The sequence below is a fragment of the Dendrobates tinctorius genome, unplaced genomic scaffold (genome assembly GCF_039654945.1).
Source record: "Dendrobates tinctorius isolate UK_male_01 unplaced genomic scaffold, ASM3965494v1 ptg000003l, whole genome shotgun sequence".
NCBI lineage: Eukaryota > Metazoa > Chordata > Amphibia > Anura > Dendrobatidae > Dendrobates > Dendrobates tinctorius.
Window position 1 is genome coordinate 36,646,249 of NW_027361671.1, and position 21,729 is coordinate 36,667,977.

General features: G+C 44.4%; 1 protein-coding gene across 9 annotated transcripts in view; it reads left to right on the plus strand.

The window, feature by feature from the left end:
• The window catches only part of PPIP5K2 (diphosphoinositol pentakisphosphate kinase 2), a 184,478-nt gene that overhangs the window by 131,748 nt on the left and 31,001 nt on the right, over positions 1 to 21,729 (plus strand). For 5 of the 9 annotated variants that reach the window (XM_073546011.1, XM_073546083.1, XM_073546164.1 and 2 more), the window contains 2 exons: positions 5,948 to 6,121; positions 12,583 to 12,649. In XM_073546011.1, the coding sequence (XP_073402112.1) occupies positions 5,948 to 6,121; positions 12,583 to 12,649 (241 nt within the window). The remainder of the gene's footprint in view (positions 1 to 5,947; positions 6,122 to 12,582; positions 12,650 to 21,729) is intronic. The other 4 variants (XM_073546250.1, XM_073546649.1, XM_073546406.1 and 1 more) reach the window with 1 other exon arrangement.

Below are 21,729 nucleotides of genomic sequence, written 5' to 3' on the forward strand. Positions count from 1 at the left end.
GGATTCTGGAGATTTTTTTTAGGATGCAGGCTACGTAAGTGGATGTAGGGAACAAAGGAAAGTTCTGTCAAATATAGCCCCAAGACGGCGAGCTTCCTTCTTTGGAGTTATGGTTGAACCCTTCAAGGTAATTTCAATGTCAAGTAGAGTTGGGGTAGGGGAGAAACACAAGAAGTTCAGATTCATGATGTTAGAGACAGCAGACTAACAATCCTTGGTATTTTGTATTCGGGTCGGGGTGATGTCAGAGGAAGAAGTGTATAATTGGGTGTTGACAGCATGAGCATGGAGATGGTACCGGAACACAAATATACTGATTGTTTGCCCAATAGGGCGGTGTATAGCGAAAAGAGGAGGGAGCCTAAGACTGAGCCCTGTTAAACCCCGATGGTGAAGGGACGAAGAGAGGAATAAGAGCCGGCAAAAGATACAGTGAAGGAGTGGTCAGAGAGATAGGAAGAGAACCAGGAGAGAACAGTGTCCTTGTGGCCTATAGAGTGGAGCATAGTGTGGAGGAGCTGATGATCCACAGTGTTAAATGCAGTAGAGAGATCCACTAGAATTGTCAGGGAGCAGTGACCATTGGATTTGATTTACTGTTAATGGATCATTAGATACTTTATTGAGGGCAGTTTTAGTAGAGTGTAAAGAGCGGAAACCAGATTGTAAAAGGTCAAGAATAGAGTGATCTGAGAGATAGCAGATTAAACGTGAGTGGACCAAGCGTTCCAGGAGCTTAGAGATGAAAAGATTAGAGACCGGTCTGTAGTTATCAGCGTAGTTCTGGTCGAGGGATGTTTGAGTAAAGGGGTTATGATACTGTGTTTAAATGAAGAGGGAAAGATACCAGAAGAGAGGTGGAGAATAAATATTTTAGTTAGGTTAGTGGTGTCAATCTGTGAGAGAGACTGCAGGAGATTTGGGGGAATAGGGTAACTGGAGCAGGTTGTAAGCCGAGACAAAGCAAGGAGCCAGGTAACTTCTTCTAGAACAGGCTCAAAGATGACAAGTGAGCTTGATTTTCTTCTAGGAAATAAATGGCTAGCTCTTCACCACTGAGGTTGCTGACAGGAGCCTGTACTTTAGGGCTCAGGAGGGAGTGTAATGTTTCAAAAAGTTATTTAGAATTGTTGGCCAGTGACGTGATGAGGGTGGTGAAGTAGGATTGTTTGGCCAGATGAAGGGCAGAGTTATAAGTTTGTGTACAGGAAAGATGTATATCTTTGTACCGTGTTAGCCAGTAGATAGAAAAATATTCAGGATTGAGAGTCCTCAGTAGTTGATACCTTTTAATGGCTAACTGAAAAGATGGTAATACATTGCAAGCTTTCGAGACTACTCAGGTCTCTTCATCAGGCTAGACTAATACAAAATCTGAAGTCACATATTTATGCACAATACAGCCTAGAAAAAATGCAATAGATAAGACAAGTGACGTGAAGCAGAACTATCAATATGGGAGAGGGAGAAACATAAATATAAACATTGGACCAGTTCATAGATAAGGAGTCTGGATGTTTTATGGTCCTCTGATTGGGGTCTAGTTCTGTGTTGCCCTGCAAGGTTTTAAAAGGAAATTCCTTAATTGATGTAAAAAGACATAAATCCATGCGACACATTCATTCCAGCACTGAGAGTGTCAAAGTTCGTCATAAATTTGTACTCCCAAACTCGTCTCTCTATCTGAGATGTGAAGTTACCTTTCAATACCAGTAATTTCATATCCATGCTGCTGTGATCAGGGATACAGAAATGTTTTGCCACAGGTAGATCCATTCTTTTTTCTCTTATTGTGTGACGATGAGCATTCATCCTTGTTCTAAGCTTTTGCCCTGTCTCCCCCACATACAGACCCCCAGTTGGACATTTAGTACAAATAATTAAGTACACCACATTAGATGTAATGCAGGTGAAAGTACCTGGGATCTTGTAGTCCTGATGTGAGTTGGGGATCTTTATCTTGTCCGTGGTCATTATAAATGGACAGGTTTTACATTTTTTCTGGTTGCAAGGAAAGGTTCCTGCAGCTGTTGGAGAGGACAGGGAGCTTCTGACAATGATGCTTCTTAAATTTGGGGGCTGCCTAAAACACAGCAGTGGGGGGTCTGGAAAAATTGATTTTAATCGGGCATCTTTTTGTAGTAAAGGTTGTAATTTCCGTGCAGCTCCCCTTAGCACCTCCAGATTTGGGTTGTAGGTGACTACTAGAGGCACTCGGTTATTTTCTTCTTTAGCTTTGTAATGTAGCAGGTGATTCCTTGACAATCTGGTGGCTCTTGTAATTTGGTTTTCAATTGTTCTTGGATGGTAACCCTGATTCAAAAAGGTTTTTTTGAGGCGACCAAGGTGTTTGTCTCTATCCATGGGGTTGGAACATATACGATTGTATCTGATGGCTTGGCTATAGATATCTATAGCCAAGCCATCAGATACAATCGTATATGTTCCAACCCCATGGATAGAGACAAACACCTTGGTCGCCTCAAAAAAACCTTTTTGAATCAGGGTTACCATCCAAGAACAATTGAAAACCAAATTACAAGAGCCACCAGATTGTCAAGGAATCACCTGCTACATTACAAAGCTAAAGAAGAAAATAACCGAGTGCCTCTAGTAGTCACCTACAACCCAAATCTGGAGGTGCTAAGGGGAGCTGCACGGAAATTACAACCTTTACTACAAAAAGATGCCCGATTAAAATCAATTTTTCCAGACCCCCCACTGCTGTGTTTTAGGCAGCCCCCAAATTTAAGAAGCATCATTGTCAGAAGCTCCCTGTCCTCTCCAACAGCTGCAGGAACCTTTCCTTGCAACCAGAAAAAATGTAAAACCTGTCCATTTATAATGACCACGGACAAGATAAAGATCCCCAACTCACATCAGGACTACAAGATCCCAGGTACTTTCACCTGCATTACATCTAATGTGGTGTACTTAATTATTTGTACTAAATGTCCAACTGGGGGTCTGTATGTGGGGGAGACAGGGCAAAAGCTTAGAACAAGGATGAATGCTCATCGTCACACAATAAGAGAAAAAAGAATGGATCTACCTGTGGCAAAACATTTCTGTATCCCTGATCACAGCAGCATGGATATGAAATTACTGGTATTGAAAGGTAACTTCACATCTCAGATAGAGAGACGAGTTTGGGAGTACAAATTTATGACGAACTTTGACACTCTCAGTGCTGGAATGAATGTGTCGCATGGATTTATGTCTTTTTACATCAATTAAGGAATTTCCTTTTAAAACCTTGCAGGGCAACACAGAACTAGACCCCAATCAGAGGACCATAAAACATCCAGACTCCTTATCTATGAACTGGTCCAATGTTTATATTTATGTTTCTCCCTCTCCCATATTGATAGTTCTGCTTCACGTCACTTGTCTTATCTATTGCATTTTTTCTAGGCTGTATTGTGCATAAATATGTGACTTCAGATTTTGTATTAGTCTAGCCTGATGAAGAGACCTGAGTAGTCTCGAAAGCTTGCAATGTATTACCATCTTTTCAGTTAGCCATTAAAAGGTATCAACTACTGAGGACTCTCAATCCTGAATATTTTTCTAAGTTTGTGTATGAACTTATAGTGGTTGAAATCCTCTTCTAAAAGCGCTTTTCTCCACTGACGTTCAGCGCATCTTGAGCAACACTGAAGAAAACGTGTTTGCATCGTGTGCATTACGTTTAGCAGATGCTACGTCATCCAGGGCACTCTGCAATGTATTATTGTAGGGTGACAATGCTAAGTCTGGACAGGAGTGGGTAGAGATGGGAGCTAAAGATGAGTGTACATCGTCCATAAGTTGCTGGGTATTAATGGTACTATTACTCCTATAAGTGTGGTAAGTCGGGGTGTCACATGTGAGGAGACAGTTATTGATGGAGAATAAAAGGTTATGGTCATAGAGCGGGAAAGGGGAGTTAGGAAAGTTGTGCACTGAGCAAAGCCGGGAGAAGACCAAGTCCAGAGTATTTCAGTCTTCATGCGTAGGAGAGTTAGTAAACTGTAAGAGGCCAAATGAGGAGGTTAGACAAAGGAGATGAGAGAGGCAGATTCTGAGAGGGGATCATTGATGGGGTTGTTAAAGTGTCCCATGATGAGAGTGGGAATGTCACAGGATAAAAAGTAAGGGAGCCAGGTGACAAAGTGATCCAAGAACTGATGGGAGGAACGTGGAGGGCAATGCACAACCGCCACTCACAGGGAGAAGGGTTTGAAGAGTCTTAAGAGTGTGGACTTCAAAGGAAGGGAACATAAGTGAGGCTACCAGAGGGGATATAATAATTTTTATTTTTATAGTGCCAACATAATCCGCAGCACTTTTACAATTTTAGAGAGGACTTGTGCAGACAATGAGGACATTACAGAATAAACATAACTCAGATACCAAAAAGAGTGGGAACTCTGCTCACAAGCTTACACTCTGTGAGGAAATAGGTGGAACACGACAGATAAATGACAAAATGTGCTTGTATTGTACGATGCAGACATAGTATACTAACTAGGGTATGCACATGACACTGCTTGAACCGGTCCCAGCCAATATGTGTACAGAACCGAGACAGAGGGCTGTTAAGTGCATGGACCGGGTGTAAACTGATGCATGATTTTAAAGAAAATTTTGTATGGGCCAAACTGGGATAGTTATATAGGTGAGGCGATAGGCCACTCTAAAGAAATGCATTTTTAGGCCATGCTTAAAACTGTGGGTATTGGTCATTAATCGTGTTGTCCTGGGTCGTGCATTCCAAAGAATTGTCTCAGCATGCAAAAAGTCTAGGAGACTGGATTGGGAGGTGGTGTTATTTTTACTGAGGGCAAATGGGGATTGAGAATTAGTTGTCCGAGTAGTGGATAAACCCCTTTAAATACTTTATTAAAGTATGTGAATGAATGTATATAATATCGTAAAAGGTACTGTGCAAAAGTTTCAAGGAAACAATGCTGTAAAGTAAGAATGCTTTAAAAAATGTAAATGTTAATAGTTTATTTTTGGTAATTAACAAAATGCAAAGTGAAACACATAAAAGGGAAATCTAAACCAAATCAATAGTTGGTTTGACCTTTTTGTCCTTGCATTTTGTTAACTGATAAAAATAAAGTAGTAACACTGATCTTTGAGAACATTCTTACTCGGCAGCGGGTTTTACTGTCTGTGTGAGTGTGTGTATGTACTGTGTGTATGACATGGGTGAAGTGAAATATCTCAGTGTAATTGGTTTGGGCCTGAATTGCAGAACACTTTTGTGGCAAACAGCTGTGCTCTCGTAATCCGTTCTCTTTACATGGCTGTTTATCTGTTTGGAAGCAGTAAACCTAATGCTGCCTCCTTATAAAGCTCTGTAGCCTTTTGGTCCTAGACCCTGAAATGTGCGATTTTGATTCATTCCTTAATCCTTAATTCCTTAACTCTTTGTATGCTGGAATCTTGGATGTTCTAGCCATAACCGATCATTCAGTCATGTGGATTTTCTCTTTGCCATCTTCTTTTTCTACTTATATCTTGGCTTGTGATTTATTACAATTAAACCCATGCTAAAGGCTTCTAATACAGACAGGAAGCAACATCTAAAAATCCAATCATAGCTTTTTGCTACAATCATGCCACACATTAAAGGTTACGTACAGTTCTCCTTCTCTGGACTACAAATAAGGCTAAATTCAGATGTCGGTGATTCACAATCCCTACACGAACCACTGATGCCGGACCAACCGCGAAACTCCTGACCTGAACTCAACAGCCTGACATGCATATAACGGGCTGCTAAGTTGGGGTCAGGAGACCCGCTGTTGGTCTGGGAAGTCGGTGTGTGCTCTGTGATACTTGGATGTCTGAATTCAACCTAGGAGTATTTGTTTTTTATTTTTTATCTGTTCATTTTGCTTTGTTTCTAACTTTGCATGCTTTGCTTTGTTTTTGCCCCCTTTCTCACTTCTAGGAAGAGAGCCCCCTGAGTGTGTCTAGCCCAGAGTGTATCGGTACCTGGATTCATTACACCAGTGCTGTGGGTTCTGGGCGCCGAAGACGCAGATCAGGGGATCAAATCACTTCTTCCCCTGTGTCCCCTAAATCATTGGCTTTCACATCCAGTATTTTTGGCTCATGGCAACAGGTTTTTAAACTTTACTTCACTAAAACTTTTTGTTTAAACGTAAAGACCAACCAGAAATAGTATTAAAGGACATCTAATCCTTTTTTTTTCCCCACGCATGGTTTGTGATGGCTGTTTATGGCAGTGCCAGGTTGGTCAGTATACCATTGGCACGTGCTATGTTTAGCGATCGAAATATTGTGCTATATACAAGTCTATCACAATCCTTCTTCATTATGCTGGTTGTCCTCTATTTTAGGGTATGTACAGGGTATGGGGGTATAGGGTATGACAGACGCGCTTCAGAGAGCGTCAGTATCTTTTTTTTTGGGGGGGGTGGGGGGGAGAAGAGGGGCTTCCTGATCACTTTTTTTTTTTTATTGAAATAAAAAGCTAGCGGTTTTTCAAGTGGAAATGCCGGAAAAAAATGTTCAAAATACGCCTGCGCATTTTCCCTTTTTGAGCCTTCTCATAGACTTATATTGTAAAATGTTGACTGTTTTCAGAGTGGAAAACGCTTGAAGAATTACTACTTTTAATTTCTTGGTGTCTTCAGAGACCTGAAGTGCTTTTAAGACACTAAAAAGACTGAACATGTAAACAGCGATTTGATTTTGGGCATTTTCTGGGTGTTTTTATAAGGGTTTCAGAGTTGACCCAACTGAAAAAAAACGTCTTGTGAACATGCCCTTGGAAGGAAAAATATATATTTTTAGGTCTCAACATTGGAGGAGACAGGAACCATGGGTGTTTACTGTTGCTACCTGGAGGCTGACATTAACATAGCAGAAACGCCTCCTCTGCAAACTACACCCATATACTGAAACCTAACTAATTCCAGTTTAGTTTAGTATCATGTGGGACAGAGATCCCTGTTCAGTGTCTGCCTAGTTTAGTTTATTCATGTCAGTGAGGTATGCCCTTCCCTAAATAAACTATTCCTTTATATCAGTCAGCGGATTTAACCAAGTTTTTCCAGTCATTGGTCACAGTTATAGATTGCCTTCCCCTTATCATGACTGTCCATGGTACTGTACTTCCCATGGTGAGTCAATCCTACTAGTAGATACCCATCGGTATAGCAGGCCATGGAAGCAATCTGGGCATCTGTGTTCTAGTTTCCCCTGTAGGGTCCACTTTGGTGTCTGCCTCCCCCTCCAGTGGCTCAGCCTCCTTTCTCCCTTCTCTGTGGTTCTTCCTCTGAGAGAGGAAAATTTTTATTTTTATTTTGACTCTGATCTAGATACTGACCAATTCTCTGTTTGCTGGTTAATGACACTTCAAAATTGAAGAATGGAAAAAGACTCTTCTCCTACTGTAGAGCGTTTCTCCTTCAAAATGGCCAAACCAGCCAGTTTAGTAACCATTTATTTTGGCAAAGTCCTAAGCAGAAAACTAAGCAACCAGATTTTTTCAGAAACCTTAGTGGCTGGACGTTTTGTCCTTTTTTTTTTTTTTTAACAATCTTCTCTCCAACCGGGCCTTGCCCCCTAAAGTGGAGCCTCTAGTCGTGAAACCTCTTAATAACAGATACAAGTTTGGCTTCACACTTCAGAATGGATTGCCTCCCCTCGTTGATGGCATCTATGGATCCCAACAAGTTTTTCTCCTCTGTTGACATTCAGGACCCTTGTCTTCACAATCCCATTTTTCTCTCTCTCCCAAGGTACATCTGCTTCACAGAGTCTGGGTTTCTTGTTTTTAGTTCATTGTTCTCCCTTTCAGCCTGTCCACGATTCCCTGTGTATTCACGAAAGTCTTGGCAGTGGTCATGGCCCTTCCGCTTGCCAAAGGTGCTAACATCATTCCCTTTCTGGACAACATCCTCATCAAGGATTTTTCTCAGTCTCAGAGAACTTGGAATGTCTGCAGATAACCCCAAAAAAACTTATTTCTGCTGGATCATCTGATCATCTTGATCATCATAGACCAAAGTCCTCTCTGATCCTGTCTCAGTGACTTCTCTTCCTAGAGATGTTATTTGACACCATCTCGGAAAGTGTATTACGGTACTTTGGGAAGACAAGAAGATGTTTCAATTCAGTCACTGAGGCACCTTTCTCCACTCTGTCTCCATTCCTGCATGAGAGTCTTGGGTAAGATGGTAGCCTCCAAAAAGGCCATTTCCTTAACCCAGTTTCATACACGCTCACACTCACAAGAGACTTTCCACCTGTGGGTTGCACCCTCAATTTCGTGGTACCTGACTTTCCTTATTTCCTGTGGGATCTCAGCCTGGTTCTGGAGGCTCTGCAATCTCTCCTTTTGAGCCTTTCAAAGAAGTCTCCATGTGGTTGATCTCTTGGAAAGTAGCCTTCCTTATGGCCACATCTATGAGAAGGGTTTCAGAAATGGCTAGTGTCTTTTGTGCCTATCACTCTTTCTTGTTTTCCATAAGGATAATGTACTTTTTCTCTCTTTTACCCAAGGTAGTTTTCTCATTTTACCTAGATCTTCCTTCCGTTATTGTTGTTTTTCCCTAACTCAACCCATAGAGAAACTGCTCCACAATTTAAACGTGCTCAGAGCCATCAATCTCTGTCCATCACTCTCATTTCCAGTTTGTTACTCTCCCTTTTATTTCATTTGTTCAAATGCCTTATTTGTCATCTTGGAGGGATCTTGCAGTGGCTTACCTGTAAGGCAACTAGTTATCGCTGGATGTGATCTACCATTGATTGCAGAAGCCTAACTGTCCCTTCTTGGGATATATACACAGGTTTTTTTTTTTTTTGCAAACCAGTTCCTGGTCACCCAGAGAGACTTGTCTGTCATGGCAATCCTAGACCTGAAACCTCTTAATAACGGGTACACATTTGGCTTCACACTTCAGAATGGAGTGCCTGCTCAGAAGACATCCTGGACTCGTCTTCACAATCCCACTTTTCTCTCACATCCTAGGTACATTAGCTTCACAGTCCGTGTCACCGGGTTTCAGTTTGTCGCTCTCCCTTTCAGCATGGCCTTGGTTCCTTGGGTATTCACAAAGGTACCCTATTCATTGTCACAGCCCATTCCATGCGGTTGTTGTGTTCTATTTCTGGAGTTTCCTTTAGTTTTTTTATTCCCTCAGCCTTGTGTCTTAGAATTCTCCTACAGCTTTTTTACTATCCAGTGTTACTGGGTACCAGTAAATGGGTGTAGCCTGCACAGGAAGACACAACATTTGTTGTGTTTTTAGTATCTGGTAGCCGCAACTAACACTCATGGGCAATGAAGATCACAAGAAAGTGATTTCATGGAGACTATTAATAATCTGCTTTTCAATTTAAAAAAAAAAAAAAAAACCTGACCGGCCTGATTGGCTTAGCTGTCCTTTAAGACTATAATATAGCATCAGGTAAAATTTAATTGTTTGATAAAATATATTTTACTGGTAACTATGATGCTATTAAACCAGTGGGGGTCAAAAAATAAATTTTAAGTGTTCGCAGTTAATACATTATTTGCTTGATGTTAACCAAGAGTTTAATTTCAATACTAATCCCTTCTTGGTCACTAGTACCTAATGTACAGCATTTCTTCCATTAGAATACACCCAAAAATCCACAACAGGTCAGATGGGACAGTTCCCTCATCAAGAAGGTGGCTGCATATTTTTTAGTAGTACCAGTATATAGGCAGTAAAAATTTGAGTAGTACGTTTTCAGTCCTATGACCCCTTTCATTGTACCTCTGTTATTACACATTTGCATTATTTTACTTTTTTTGCCTTTTATTTGGGCAACACCAATATCACCATTGTAAGAAGAATGCCCCCTTTACACTTAAAAGGGTGGTCCACTACCAGGACAGCGCATTCTTGATCTAAATGTTTGGTGCCGATAAAACAAAACAGCTAATAATCCCTTCACGTGGCAGCGCCTTTCCAGCGGTGTCATCACTCGCAGTCTTGGGGCTCTCGTGCTGCTGTTGTGACAAGTGACCCCACCACCCAATCAGCACTGGCGTCCCTATTCCCGCTGATTGGGCACTGGGGTCACGTATCACAACAATCGTATGAGAGCCCTGGGACTGCGAGTGCCGACATCACTGGAATGATGCCGGCACAGTAGGAGAGTATAGCTCCTGACTTGGCAATTCCCACATTGATTTTTAGCTCACTTTTGCAATCCAGCCCTTCAAAGGGATATTCCCATGAAGAGCATTTATTACTTATCCACAGAATAGATGAGGAGTAATTGATCCTTAAGACCCCAATCAGTCATTAGTACAAGTTTCCCGAGTGCTCTGTTTGATTGGATTAAGTATTCAAGCACGTGTACGTCATGGAAAGCCATTAGCTCTGGTAAAAATCACGTGCCTGTACATCACCATGGTCACATATGCTCAAAAGCTGTGCCCGTGCAATTTCTTTAGGATTCTGGGGGTGATTCTTAACTAGACTCCTATTGTAAGTGCTGAAACTAGAGGAGCCTCAGTTTCTGGAAGTTTAACCCTCTAGATATGTAGTCACTGCATTGGCCCCCACATTGATGGACATGTGGTGTGGTGACCAGAGGCCTACCAATGACCTCAATGACCCCATTCTGTCACAGAAGCATATTACCATAGGCTCTGACATTGATCTAATACTGCTAAGCAAAAATTTACAAAACTGAACATGAGGTTTTTAGTTTAACATTCTGATCAGACTTTATGAAGCCCACGACCACGTCATGGCCAACCTATCAGTGGGTCCTTAACTTATCACAGCCTTAAAGGTGTGACACTGTGCGCCAACCACCACCGCAGCTGCGATAGTGCACCAGCAGAGCCAGCAACCTAGTACCTCACAGTGCCCATGCTGCAAGGTTGACATTTCCCCATGACTAGGCCACACAATACCACAGCACCAATGGCCACCACACAGCACTAGCACCGTGTGATAGAAGAAGAACCTCACCTTCCACAATCTCACAGACTGTGAGCTGAGAGAAAAATAGCAGAACCCCTATTGCAGTCTCATGCTAATTTAAAATGCCTTTGACAAATGGGAGGATTGCTGGTCCAAGTGAAAAAGAAAAAAAAAAAGATGGAACAGAGCATGCAATACGCTGAACTATAGAAAAAAAAAGATTTAGACCCCACATTCTTAAATCATACATTGATCTAATGCGGCAAGGCAAAAATTTACAAAACTGAACATGAGCTTCTTGGTTTAACATTCTGATCAGACTGTATGAAGCCCCCTGCCGCTTCGCCTGAGCCCTAACTTATTATACTCTACTTTAGGCATTTTAGTCAAAAATGTATGATCAAGTCACCTAGTGGGATTAATAAATGTAAAAAAACCCATTTATTTAAAAGTATAAAAAAAACTTTTGCTTTACATTTAAAAAAAAGGGTAAAAAATCTAAATTGATTTACAAACACGGAAACATAAAATATGAAAATGTGTGAATTGACCAACAAGTTAAAGCGTGCACTAGACCAAGCTGAAGGTGACAAGACAAGTGTAATATAAATACGTATACTTTTAAATAGCATGCTACAAAGTAAGCAAGTCAAACAATCAGCCACCTAAAGTAGAATGAAATAGTAACCTAGAAGTTACATTGGCCATAAATTATGTGCAATATCGCATAGTAATGAACACAAAGAATTAAAACAAAAAAAGTGTTTACTTTCCGAAAAGAACATCAAAACACAAAAATCACGGTGTCCCTGAGGCCCAATATTGTCAGTTGTTGTCCCACCCAGCATTCATACACCCATGGATACAACCAGCATTGGTGGAGTCCTCATTTCTGTGTCCATTGTCTAACAGTCTGGAGCTTTTTTCTTTTTTTTTCCTTTTGGGTCAGTGCTGATGTCTATTTCACCTGGTAAAAGGTGTTTGTGTCTCATCAAGGAGAACTAAGGCGCTGATTAGTAGGGGCAGGGGAAGGGACTGGCGGTGGAATGTCCATTGCTGGGCTGACTTGTGCTGCCGTATAGTGCATGACGTTTGTGCAATGTGATTGAATGAATGAGCCGTTCATATCACTATAAATTGCCATTTCAAATGGAAGAGGTTCTGTGAAACGTGGCCAGTTCCTTTGTTTCAGGAGCCGGGTATATGCTTTACATTGGGTACAGCCTGTAACCTATTCCTCCTTCTGTAGGCCTCATGCATGGATTCTCGTGGCTTGTGTTTGGCATCGCTGAGCTGCTTGCTTCCAGCTTTTCTTTTCATTTCTTTCCGTACAGGATATGGTCTTGAATTGAACGCATTGTTTGCAGTGTGAGGTCTCTCCAGTTATTTGCTTTGTTTCCCTTCATCTGTATGTAATTTTTGTGTCTGGTAATATTTTGATGGCTTGCTGCGCATCATTCCATGACCACAGGTCCTGTGTGAAGTGGACTTTTCGCAGAAGGGAACGGAGTTGCATGACGATGTTCTGTTCCACTAACGTGCATCATGCATCAAGTTGTGTTATTAACATTACTGTCTGAGACGGGTGGCCCGACATCGGCCGTTTGATCAGATGTCTAACCAAAGACCAAACCTCTCTTTCCAGGTACTCTCCGATAATAACAGCCACCTAAGAGCAGCCCGACTCCTGGAGCAGAAGCACAGCGGTTTAGGTAAGTATACTTTCATTCTGTTGGATCCGATCACGTTGGGACAATGCTAACAGGCTGAGCTGCCAGTAACTTTGTTTTTTAACCTCCTGCTTAATTTATAAGCGCACCCAAGCATGGCAACGACAGGCGACACTTATTACATGGCTGTGCTTTTTGACAACCAAACGATGATGCTATTCATTTTTAGAAAATATCCTCTTCAACATCACAAAATACAAGTAATATGTTCGTATATGGGGAAAAAACAAACAAGGGTCACCAGTTGCGTCTCTTTTGTGCTATAAAGCCTTGTGGGACAACCAGGATGGCATTGTGTATAACCCTATAGTCTGTGCCCTGATTGCTACAAGGGGCTAAAGCAATTTGCTTATTTGTGCCACCTTCTCAATTAAAAAATAAAATGTATATATGCAAAATGACAGCATTCCTAAAGCATTGACCTCGTTTCTCTCTCTCATCCACATATTGGTGTGTTCGTTCCTGTTCATTCAAAGGTGTTGTATATGTTAATTGCAAATCCTTTAGAAATTATCACTTGGTAATAACCCCGAAATGAAATATTCATAAACGTCTCGCATGTTCTAAATGGGCACCTCACCGCATGCTTGCGATAAGAACTCGCATATGGGGGGTGCATTAGGTTAACATGGGTATTAAAGAAATATGTCCTGTTCTCTGTTGATACTCCATCAAATGGGCGTAGCATGGAAGAAGCTGAGCTCAGTTATATGTAGTTTTCTAATTCTGCTGATAGAAACTAGTGTACATGCTGCGAGGATGGAGAAAGCCTGTGAGTCCTGCTCTGCCTGCATACACACAGCTAATCACACTGCATAGGTGGTAGAAGTAAAACACTTATACATCTTCTATCTATGAAATCATAGAAGACTATGTGATGAGCGAACGTGCTGGGATAAGGCGTTATCTGAGCATGCTCATGTGCTAACTGAGGGTTTTCAGCATTGTTTGTTTATTAGGCAACTGCTACATGTGTTCCCGATGTCAAACAGCCTAACACATGCAACTGCAGGGACTTGAACATATTATTTGAGCATGCTGAAGCCGTTATCCTGAGCATGCTCGGATAACACCTTATCCTGAGCATGCTCGGATAACACCTTATCCTAGCACGTTCGCTCATCACTAAAACTATGTAGACCTGAGCGCCACAATTTTCCCTCTATGCTGACATTAGACAGAAATGCTTAGGAGAACTGATTGAGAATTATATTCCCTGTGGAGCAGTCTGATTGATGTCGTCCATCTGTTCTTCATACTGCAAATTTACAGATTGAGAACTTATCATTTGCATTGTCAGCACTGATTAGTCAGCATCAGAGTGTGCAGGGACGACCCCTAAACTGGTAACACCCAGTTGTCAATTCATACATTTATGTGCAACATAACCGGTGTACTACGCAGAGTATTGGCATACTGGGGTGCACTATAAAGGAAAGCAGTCAGGTCCAATTTAATCTACTGCATATGTCCTTTCACTTTTCTGGCATCCCTCCCCATTATTTTTGCTCCCTATTATATGCTGACCCATCAGGTGACTCTTGTTTTATGTGTGATCTCTTCTACTTAGTAAGAATATAGAATAAAATGAAGAGACGATGTTCCCTTTCATGTTCATCTCATCAACCTCCTGTAATCTATTATAGAGGTCAGGTTCAGACTTGTGTGTTTACAGGGTGTTTGATTCTTCCCCTCTTCTATTTCCCCTTCCCCTCTTCTATGTCCCCTTTTCCCTTACCTTCTTCCCTTTTCCTTTTCCCTACTTCCATGTCCCCTTTTCCCCTACCCCCCTACCCTTATCCCATGTCCCCTTTTCACCTTCCCTTCTTCCATGTCCCCTTTTCACCTTCCCTTCTTCCATGTCCCCTTTTCACCTTCCTTTCTTCATTGTCCCTTTTTCACCTTCCCTTATTCCATGTCCGCTTTTCACCTTCCCTTCTTCCATGTCCCCTTTTCCACTTCCTTTCTTCATTGTCCCTTTTTCACCTTCCCTTCTTCCATGTCCCCTTTTTCACCTTCCCTTCTTCCATGTCCCCTTTTCACCTTCCCTTCTTCCATGTCCCCTTTTCCCCTACCCTTATTCCATGTCCCCTTTTCACCTTCCCTTCTTCCATGTCCCCTTTTCACCTTCCCTTCTTCCATGTCCCCTTTTCACCTTCCTTTCTTCATTGTCCCTTTTTCACCTTCCCTTATTCCATGTTCCCTTTTCACCTTCCCTTCCATGTCCCCTTTTCCGCTTCCTTTCTTCATTGTCCCCATTTCACCTTCCCTTCTTCAATGTCCCCTTTTCACCTTCCCTTCTTCCATGTCCCCTTTTCACCTTCCCTTCTTCCATGTCCCCTTTTCCGCTTCCTTTCTTCATTGTCCCTTTTTCACCTTCCCTTCTTCCATGTCCCCTTTTCCGCTTCCTTTCTTCATTGTCCCTTTTTCACCTTCCCTTCTTCCATGTCCGCTTTTCACCTTCCTTTCTTCCATGCATGCTTTTAAGTGAGACTTAAACATTTACAGAGGAGCAGACAGCAATAGGCACCAGGTTAAAAGGATTCACAGACATTCTTACAGCATAATAGGATTGTGATCACACTGAATTTTTAAACTCTTCAAAGTTTTTACTCAAATTCAGGAACAAAAAAAATCAGATGAACACATATGTGCACTTGGCATCTTTTTCAGGCGGATTCCTGCTAGACCTACCGAAAAGGTTCTAAAAAAGCGAGAAAAGAATTAATATTTATAGCAATGTAGAAACGACTTGCTGCGCTTATGTTCAGTCAATTTCCACTTAATTTAGCTCTTCAGGCTTCCAAAGTGGTTATAAGGCGTGACCGGACCATTCTTCTGGCGGATTTCCACTATTGATATGTATTTGAAAACAAAATGGTGATAACAAAGCCACCATCAAAGACGTCAGAAGGGACTTAAAAAAGAAAGAAAAGGTGCTTCACTTAAAACACCATCGGCGTATTCCTGAAGCGTAATTTGCAGAAAATCACAGTGGGTCTGCCAACATCTAAAAGACGCCATGTGCACATACCGTACATGAAGTCCAAAGTGAATCTATACTACATGTTGAAGTGGCTTCTATGCAGTGAGCAGTGTAGGGACGCAGTGCTTGCATGGCCATCTCTCCAGTGTGAACTGAACAGGGAACTGAATCTTGTACATTTTTGATCCATAGAGTTTAGAAAACGTGATTTCCTTGGTAAAATACAATAAAACCATAACCTGAATTTCTCTTTTGGTAGAAAAGTCGGGGCATATTAGGGAGTTCCATATTTAGAATAGAGATATACTAGAGAATGACACTCCTTTTGTGTTAATTATGATGACCCCTTTTAGGTTAGTCTCACTCCTTCTTCATCAATATTCCTACCATTTCCATCATCTGTCAGTTTTTATTGTTTTCTACTTTTTGGGCACATTTAGCCCTTGTCATAGTTCTAAAACTTGGCTCTGTACGATTCTGTGCCACCTTCTGTATCGCTATATAGTGATCTCTGGACTTTTCACGATTTCTGTTATCTTTCTGCTTTTTGGTTTTGTTTCACCTGTAAAGACTAAAACCCAATCATTCATTGGAGCAGTGCAGCCAACGAGTATCTATCGATCTGTTGACGGGTCTTGAACCTTTCATTCCTAGACTTTGGTAGTCTTGGCTGTCACACACCCAAACTTTTGGGCTTTGTTAGGTTTCCCAGATTATATTTTTTTCTTATTTTGTGTGTTGATGTTACCAACCCAGTTATCCATCTATCTGCTCTGTCTATCGTATTTAAAGGCCATTTAGTTATTACTTGTATCTGGTATGTAGAGCACTTTCCTGCTTTTTAGATCACTGAGGAAGTCTGCATATTTTGCCAGCTTCCTGCAGGTATTTTTTGCAGACTTGGATCCGTTTACAAGGTCCAACCGGCGGCACTAGCCGACCACCGATGGTCAGACAGAACCCAGTAAACTATGCACACCGAGTGATCTGTTCAGTGCCATTGTTCACAGTGTACACAGGACAATGCACCACCGAGAACGATGACCTTATCATTTCACCCATTGAGAGAGCATTTGTTAGTTCCTTGGATGATTACACTAAAAGATCATTGTGAAATGAGTGTCGTTAAAGGTAATCTGCCATTAGGTTTTGCTACTCCATCTGAGTGCAGCATGATGTCATTGTTCGCCATTCTCTGTAGGGATTGGGCAATATATAAATCGAAGCATTGCGTTTAGTTTCAAATGAAATGTATTACATTTTATATAGATGCGGGCAGAAGTGTGTCCTTCACGTAGGTGGCACTTAGCACACCATTTGGTGGATTGTATCTACTGTGAAAAGTAAACTTAGATTTCTCCCAACTGTACTGGACGTGCTTGGTCACATATTGCGTTTTTTTCCCCTGCATTTTTCAAGACTAAAAACCGCTGCAGTTGACATTACCAGCAAAATGAATGAGATCTCTGAAATCTTATGCACACACTGCTTGATTTTTTTCTGAAGGATTTTAGCCATTAGTGCATTTTTTTCTAATCTGCAGCGTGTCAGTGGTTTCAGCATTTTTTATGTATTCAAATGAATTGAAAACATACACATAAAAGCTCATCAAAAATAGGTGTCAAATGGAGAATATTGCACACAGCGGTTTTCCTGACAATACTCCTGTTGTGCATATACCCTGACATTTAGCATTGATAAGAAAACACATGAAGGAGGATTTCTCCTTCGTCTCATTGAGGGACACAGGTACTGTGGGTGTATGCTACCGCCATTGTGGGCGGAAGCCAGTTTAGTGTAAAAGCAGTAGGAGAACAACAACAATCAGCCTTAATGCAGTAAACAATATGTCTGGCAAGGGACCACCCTGATACTTACGTAAAAAGGCACATTAATTAAATAAACACGAGCCAACCGGCTAACAGGGTGGGTGCTGTGTCCCCCAATGAGCGTCTCGGAGAAAAGGATTTTACGGTGAGTACTCACAAAAATCCATGTTTCTCCTTCGTCTCATTGGGGGACACAGGTACTGTGGGACGTCCTAAAGCAGTCCCTGGGTGGGAGATTGACTCACCGATCCAAGCTGCATGCACCTCTTTTTGTTCAAAGGTGCGCCACTGCTGCTTGGAGAATCCTTCTACCCAGGCTCGCATCCGCTGAAGCCTGAGTATGGATACTGTAATGTTTAGTAAATGTGTGCAGGCTGGACCAGGTTGCTGCCTTGCATACCTGTTCCGCCGAGGCCTTATGCCGAAGAGCCCAAGAGGCGCCCATTGCCCGAGTAGAGTGCGCTTTGATCCCTGCTGGAACTGACGCACCTCTGATATGATAGGCCTCCTGAATAGTTAAACGGATCCATCTGGCTATGGTCGCCTTTGAGGCCGCGAGCCCCCTCCTGCGCCCCTCAGGGAGCACGAACAGCGTATTCGTCTGGCGAAAAGGTGCTGTCCGCGACACGTACCTCCTAAGTGCTCTCACACGGTCTAAGGTGTGAAGAGCTTTCTCTGCGCGATGCACCGGTGCCGGACAGAACGAAGGCAAGACAATATCCTCATTGATGTGAAAAGAGGAAACCACCTTCGGAAGAAAGGGGGGAGCTGGCCTAAGCACCAACTTATCCTTGTGGAAAGCGAGAAAAGGCGCTCTGCAAGATAGGGCCGCCAACTCCGAGACTCGCCTAACGGAGGTAATGGGTACCAAAAATACCACCTTCCAAGAGAGGAATACACCCTCGCCCTGATTGCGGGCGGAAGCCAGTTTTTTGCTTAGTGTCTATGGAGGCACACGTCTGGTCCTTTTTCTCCAGACTTTTTTTGTCCATGAAGATTAGACAGGGGCAACGGATCCTTTTGAAAGGGTCCGATTTCCCCAAACCATCAACGGGCTAGCACGTGCGAGTGTCGTCTCCACGTATCCTTTCCCGCGACGTGGGACATGATGCCGGACCTAGCCCTGACCACCCCTAGGTAGAGAAACTATGGGCTATTCAGAGGCACAAGACGGTCCAAGCGGCCCCCACTGCTCCACCAACACAAGACGAAGGTGCTGCAAGGAGGCGGACGGTCCCTCTCCTCGGCTGAAGCTGGACGGAGTTAGGGTGCCTGCACCGTCCAGGATCCCCTCACCAGCCCCCCGCTCCCTGGTTTGTTGTCCGCCCTAAAGGGCCTACCTGGATCCTGTTTACAGCGATTCAAGGTACGGGCGTGCGGGGTTCTCCTGGGCAGCAGCGGTGTGCGTCTCCCTAGGGCCTCCTCGTATCCATAGGAAGAGTAGCGGTTCTTGCCATCAGCACCACCGCCGCAGCATTTCACGGCGCCGCGGGCAGGGGAGATAAATTTAGCCCCCGGCCTTTTTGCCAGTGTTAGGCTGCGGCGCGCCATCGCCGCGGGCGGTGGACAGTAACTGAGCCCCCGGCTTTTTGGCCAGGGTTAGGCCGGCGGCGCCGCGGGCGGTGGGGGAAAATTGAGCCCCCGGCTTTTTGCTGGTGTAGGCCGCGGCGGAAGTACCGCCCTTGGCGCGATGCGTCACGTCCGGTGGCCCGCCCCTTGGAGCACTGGGCGAGCGCCGGATAAATCCAGGCCCCGGCTTTAGTGCGGGGTAGGCCGCGACCAGGAAAGAGGTCAGCTTACCCCACAGAGACACAGAAGGTCGGGCACGCAGTCGGGGGACACAGGTCGGGTAAGTGCAGGCTGCGGAGGCCGCTAAAACAGCAAGGGGGCCTCTCCTCCCCCACCCCTCCCCTCGCATAGAGGAAGGAGGAAAAAAAAAAAAAAAAAAATTTTTTTGGGTTTGGATATATAAAACGCCTAGCAGGCTCAATATGGCCGGGAAAGGGAAGACGCACACTTTTCTCTACGCTGCATGCACTTCTTGTAAGGCCCCGTTTCCACGAGCGCAAAGCGCCAAAGTGTGCGAGGCCTGCGACTCCGAATGCACCCAGGAGCCTCCCTCGGCGACTGAATCCAGAGAAGCGAATCCTCCGGAATGGGCGCTATCATTATCCCAGTCTATGGCTTCGCTTACAAAGGCGATCGAGTCCCTTCACGCCCCAAAGGAGGCAAGGATAGTGGCTCGCTTATCTGGGAAGGGTCCTCCACCTCACAGGAACCTTCGGCCTGCAGGGGCCGTTCCCATGCCAGACAGAGGTGAAGGAAACAAACCCATACGAGGTCTCCCGGCTTATCCGGTGCCTCGGCATCGGGTAGTTCAGCATCACGCTCCCTTTCACCAGCGAGCGGGCAGAGTTTGGATCGTGACTCAGACGAGCCACTTGATCTAGATACCCCGGGATGACGGGAGACAGTGGACAGCCTCATTGAAGCAGTCAATCAAACCCTGGGGATTGAAGATGATGCTACCTTGGCCGCGAGCCATAAGGTAGCCTTTAAGCGGGCCAAGCACCCGCATAGAGTATTTGGCACTCACCCAGAATTTGAGGATATAGTGCAGCTCCACAGAGAACGCCCAGGCAAGCGTTTCTCGGGTCAGAAACCTATAGAGGCGAGATACCCATTTGCCCCGGAATTCTGTAAGAAATGGGCAGAATTCCCAGTGGTGGACCCGCCAGTGTCACGCCTGGCCTCGAAGTCCTCGTTGTCGGTGCCTAGCGGCTCGTCCTTCAAGGACCCCACGGATTGGCTCATAGAGGGTTTGGCGCGATCAGTTTTTGAGGCATCGGGTTCGGTGCTCGCCCCTTCGTTCGCGGCGACGTGGGTAGCCAAGGCCATGATGTCATGGTCAGAGTCTTTGAATAACGCCTTGCAAGATAGAGGCCTACCTGCGGAGGTGTCTGAGGTCGCAAGTCAGATTGCTATGGCTGGAGACTGTTATATCAGCCATGGAGCATGGAGAGTACTCGGCCTCGATCGACATTCAGGATGCCTACCTGCACGTTCCCATTTTTCCTCCGCATCAAAAGTTTCTTCGGTTCGCCATCAATGGTCGACATTTTCAATTCGCAGCACTCCCATTCCAGATAGCCACCGCACCCAGAGTATTCACGAAGGTAATGGCAGTCGGGATGGCCGTCTTACACTCGCGGGGCATAGTCGTCTTACCATACTTAGACGACCTCTTGGTGAAGGGTCCCTCTTTTCGGGCGTGCAAGGAGAATGTCAGCATTACACTGGATACACTCTCCCGCTTAGGTTGGTTGGTCAACAGGAAGAAATCATCGCTGGTCCCAGCTCGGAGGATTGCTTTTCTAGGAATGGTCTTCGATACCTCCCAAGGGTTGGTAATTCTCCCTCAAAACAACGCCCTAGCGCTCCAACACGGAGTCCTGAAGCTCCAGCAGCCGGTCCCTCACACCATTCGGTTTGGGATGAGGATACTAGGGAAGATGGTGGCGGCAATGGAAGCAATTCCATTTGCTCAATTTCATCTTCGACCCCTACAGCACCGCTCTCTTGTCAGCCTGGGACAAGAACCCGTTCACCCTCGATCAGCGGTTCCGGCTATCCTCTCAGGTCAGGCAATCACTGGAGTGGTGGATGACCAGATCCTCCCTTCTTCAGGGAAAGCCGTCCCCGACCCCCCCCCCCCCCCAGACCACTGGCTAGTGGTCACGACCGACGCCAGTCTCCTCGGCTGGGGAGCAGTTTTTCGCCACCTCACGGCCCAGGGCCTGTGGTCGCAACAGGAAGCTCGTCTTCCGATCAACTTGTTGGAGATACGAGCGATCTGGCAGGCGCTGCAGCATTTCCAGTACCTCCTAGCAGGATGGCCCATTTGGATACAGTCAGACAACGCCACGGCTGTGGCTTATGTAAATCATCAAGGGGGCACGCTCAGCAGGGCAACCATGCGCGAGATAGCACATGTGCTTCATTGGGCCGAGAAGAACCAGTCGATAATTTCGGCAGTCTACATCCCAGGTGTAGAAAATTGGGCAGCGGACTTCATCAGCCGACAAGAGGTCGTGGCGGGGGAATGGGCCCTGCACCCCGAGGTCTTCCAGCAAATTTGCCAACGGTGGGGAACACTGGATGTGGACCTGATGGCGTCCAGAACGAGCGCCAAGGTGCCTGTGTTCGTCGCTCGATCATGAGACCCAAATGCGTTAGGGGTGGATGCG